Source organism: Octodon degus, unplaced genomic scaffold, assembly GCF_000260255.1.
Source record: "Octodon degus isolate 3935 unplaced genomic scaffold, OctDeg1.0 scaffold00093, whole genome shotgun sequence".
In the NCBI taxonomy this organism is placed as follows: domain Eukaryota; kingdom Metazoa; phylum Chordata; class Mammalia; order Rodentia; family Octodontidae; genus Octodon; species Octodon degus.
Window position 1 is genome coordinate 3794173 of NW_004524669.1, and position 3697 is coordinate 3797869.

At 40.3% G+C, this 3697-nt stretch overlaps 1 protein-coding gene across 1 annotated transcript in view; it reads left to right on the forward strand.

The window, feature by feature from the left end:
- Slc4a8 (solute carrier family 4 member 8) overlaps positions 1-3697 on the forward strand; it is a 92509-nt gene that overhangs the window by 84759 nt on the left and 4053 nt on the right. The window contains exons 23-24 of the mRNA XM_004637832.2: positions 1136-1227; positions 2837-2932. Of these exons, the coding sequence (XP_004637889.1) occupies positions 1136-1227; positions 2837-2932 (188 nt within the window). The remainder of the gene's footprint in view (positions 1-1135; positions 1228-2836; positions 2933-3697) is intronic.

A 3697-nucleotide genomic window follows, 5' to 3' on the forward strand; every position in this document is an offset into this window, starting at 1 on the left:
TTTATATAGATCTATATCTGTATATATCTATATAGGTATAGATATACAGATAAGATATACAGATATTCTGATTTCCTCAACATGATTTCATAAGACTTTCATATTTGTGGGGGTTTTTTGTTTGTTTTTTTGCAGAACCAGGGATTGAACTCAGGCCCTTGAGCTTGCCAGGGAAGCACTTATTCCACTGAGCCATCTCCCCGGCCCCTATGTTTGTGTTTTTATATAATAAAGCTTTTGTTTTAATGAATGCACAATATTCTGTGCTATTATAGTAATAAGTATTCTTCCCTTAGTAAAATGTTTAGCTCTTTTGCATTTTATTATTATACAACTTTAAACACATTTGTACTTTTTGCTGCTATTATTTCCTTTACATTAGTGGTATTATTTGCAAGAAAATACTTTGTTATGGAACACTGTAAACATATACACGAGAAAAATGTTAGTGTTCATATTTCCCCAATTCCTTTATTATTGTGTTTTGATTTATTTATTTATTTATTTATCTTTTGTCGTTTTTTGAGACAGGGTCTCTGCAGTTCAGGCTCGCCTTGAGCTAACTTTGTAGCCCAGGCTGGTGCTGAACTTGCAGTGATCTTCCTGCCTCAGCTCCCAAGTGCTGGAAGTACAGGTGTGAACTACCATGCTTAGCTTTCTTATTATTGCTTTTAATAACTTATTTTAATTTGTATATAAAGAAGGTCCACCCATTGTAATTGGTTGTTATATTGTTAAATATTCTTTTGCAGTTCCTGTTCCTTTTTTTCCATTTTGCAGAAGAAGGACACGAGATTTTTTTTTCACCTGTATGCTTCCCACCATGTGGAGTTTTCTAAAATATCTTCCTTGATGTCATTTAACATGTTCATTTGTTCCTGGCTTTTCCAGCAAATTGGTCACTAGATCTAGAGCTTTACTCAGATTCAGGGTCTTTTAATTTTATTTTTTCAGTGCTCTACTATGTGTGCAAATATGTGTCTCTTTGTGAAGCACTGAACTTATGAAAGAACCTAATTATACTCATAATACATATGAGAAAATTAGGTAGAGACTGTAGTGATAGAAGAGTGGGCTGCTAAAGACTCGTGATCTTGTTTGGTCCAAGATAAAATAATGTCTTCTTTTGTTTCAGGAGGTTGAGAAAATGTTAGAAATAGGGGGAGACAAGTTCCCCCTAGAAAGCAGAAAGTTACTAAGTAGTCCTGGAAAAAACAACAGTTTCAGGTAAATCTCCTCCAAGGGCAAGTTTACTTTTGGGGTATTCCCTAAATGTCAGGTCTGTGGTTGAGGGTGTTGCCAAAATTCCAGCTGCTGGTATTCAGCCTTCCTGTTCCACCCTGTGGAAATTGCCTCTTGTATTTCATTGTGCACTGAAGGCCTGCTCTGTGCCTTGCCCTCTGCCGGATACCAGCAGCCACAGGAGAAGAAAGATACATGTGCCAGTATCTGAGTGTCTTCCTCTGGGCCAGGCATGTGCAAAAGGGTTTGCTCACGTGTGTGCTCTCCCTCAGTCTTTACAACCATTTCCTGAGCTCAGTCTCCTTACCCACCGTTGTACAAGTGAAGAAACTGAGGCTTATAGGGCGTTGAGTAATTTGCTCCTGGTTACAATGCTAAGCATAAAAGTTAAGATTCAAACCCAGGTCTGTATGTTCTTTTTGCCCTTTTTTTCATCACTTCCGAAGATAAATAAGACATGGTCTTTACATCCAAAGAGTTTTCAGCCTTATGGACATGAGATGCCTACTCTTGGGCCAGCCTTTAGAGATAGACGAAGAAAGCCCATTCCAGTCTGGCTCATGGCATCTACCATTCAGACAGCCAAGGAGGAACTGAACTGAGATTACCAAAATGCGTTACTTCTGCCAATCAGTTAGCCCCTTTCCTTTCTTTACCAAACCTGTTGATCCCCACAGGAAACTAAAGTGTTCCATGTGTGGTTTCACTCCTGGCATTTTGTTTGCGTTGTTTACAAGAGAAACATATTGCCTGGAGGAGGCTAGAGTTCAAGAGGGGAACAGAGCAAGAAGAAAGTGGGGAACCTCGATCATGTAGGCCCCAGAGAACTGACTGACCAAGGGGCTGGTTGTACTGTGGGGCAGATTAGGAAAGTCTTTTCTTTGGTCCCTAATAACCTTCCTATATGCCACTATGGAGGGAGCCGTAGGCTTGGAAATCTTTGGTGGCACAGGAGGTGGGCCCTTCTTTAGCAGGATGTTGTCTCCTTTCTTGGTAGTTTAGAAGAAGCCTGTCTGGCCTATGAAAGAATTCAGAGTTCTCTGGGGCTGTAGGGGACCAAGGACCAGATTTAAAGTCTTGATTCTCCACTTAAGGTCGTTTGATCCTAAACAGACACAGCTCTGTGCGTTTTAATTTCCCCACCTTCAAAATGAGGGTGCGGTTAACCTCTGTAGCTGTGATAGTGAAGAAAATATAGTGTGACAGTCCTTTGTAAGCTACAAATGCAAACAATTTGGCTGTGTAAATGAGAAAGTGAGCGAGGAGCACCTGGCACACAGTCAGCACTCTGTGAGGAGTAGCTCCCAATGCCATCCTGTTGGTATCACGATGTCATCAGCGTCCATAGTGAGCTCCTCGGGAGGAGCAGCCACTACTTGGGGTACCAGCTTAGCTATTGTGCTGCTTTCTACACCAGCCTCAGTGGCTACGGGAACTGGACTCCATCTGATTCCTAGAGCTCCTGCAAGCTGTCAGCTGGGCTCCCTCAGGCGCTGTCTTTTCCCTTCCGATGGGGGTGGTGGTGGCCAGTACAGACTGAGATACATGTTTTGCGTATCTGTCTAACATTCACTGTCCTAAGTGTTGATTTCAGATGTGACCCCTCTGAGATTAATATATCTGATGAAATGCCTAAAACCACGGTCTGGAAAGCTCTCAGTATGAATTCTGGAAATACGAAGGAAAAAAGGTAAAAAGAACTGCAACTCCTGATTTTTATTTATTTCTGACTTTTGAAAATAACATTAATGTTGAAGGTAAAATGTGCTTTAGCTGTTAGATTGAATTTGTCTAATAAACGGCACTTCCAAGAGTGCTGCTAACCCCATGAGAATAGCTGTAAGCCTAATTAGAAAAAAGGAAAAATGGGTTATAAATATTGAAAGAGACAGGCTGTTTTGAGCTCCCCATTTACATAGGTCCAGAGTCAGGATGGAATTATTTTGAAATGTTAATTTGCTTTATTTATTTCTGTTAATCCTCTTCATGCTTATTTTGAAATCTAAAGGGCATCTCCTATTACTGCAAGCACACACACTAGAAAATTGCTGAAAGTATCTATTATTACTGTCAGTACAAACAAAAAGTATTGATACTAACTTTGATCTATTTAAATTATTCCATAACAAGAATTATTAGTTGGGCCTGGTGGTGTACATGTGTAATCCCAGCACTCTGGGAGGCTGAGGCAGGAAGCTTATACAATTAAGCCCAGCCTTGGCAATTGAGTGACTTTGCAAGACCTTTTCTCAAAATAAAAAATAAAAATAAGAAAAGGGCGAGGATGTAGTTCAATGTAAAAGTCCTAGGTTCCATTCCTAGTACCACCAAAAAAATTTTTTTAAGCAAAAAGAAATCTGAATTTTCACAATGAGGGCCTGGGGAGATAGCTCAGTAGAATAAGTGCTTGCCTGGCAAGCACAGGGTCCTGAGTTCAATCCCGATACTGGAAAAA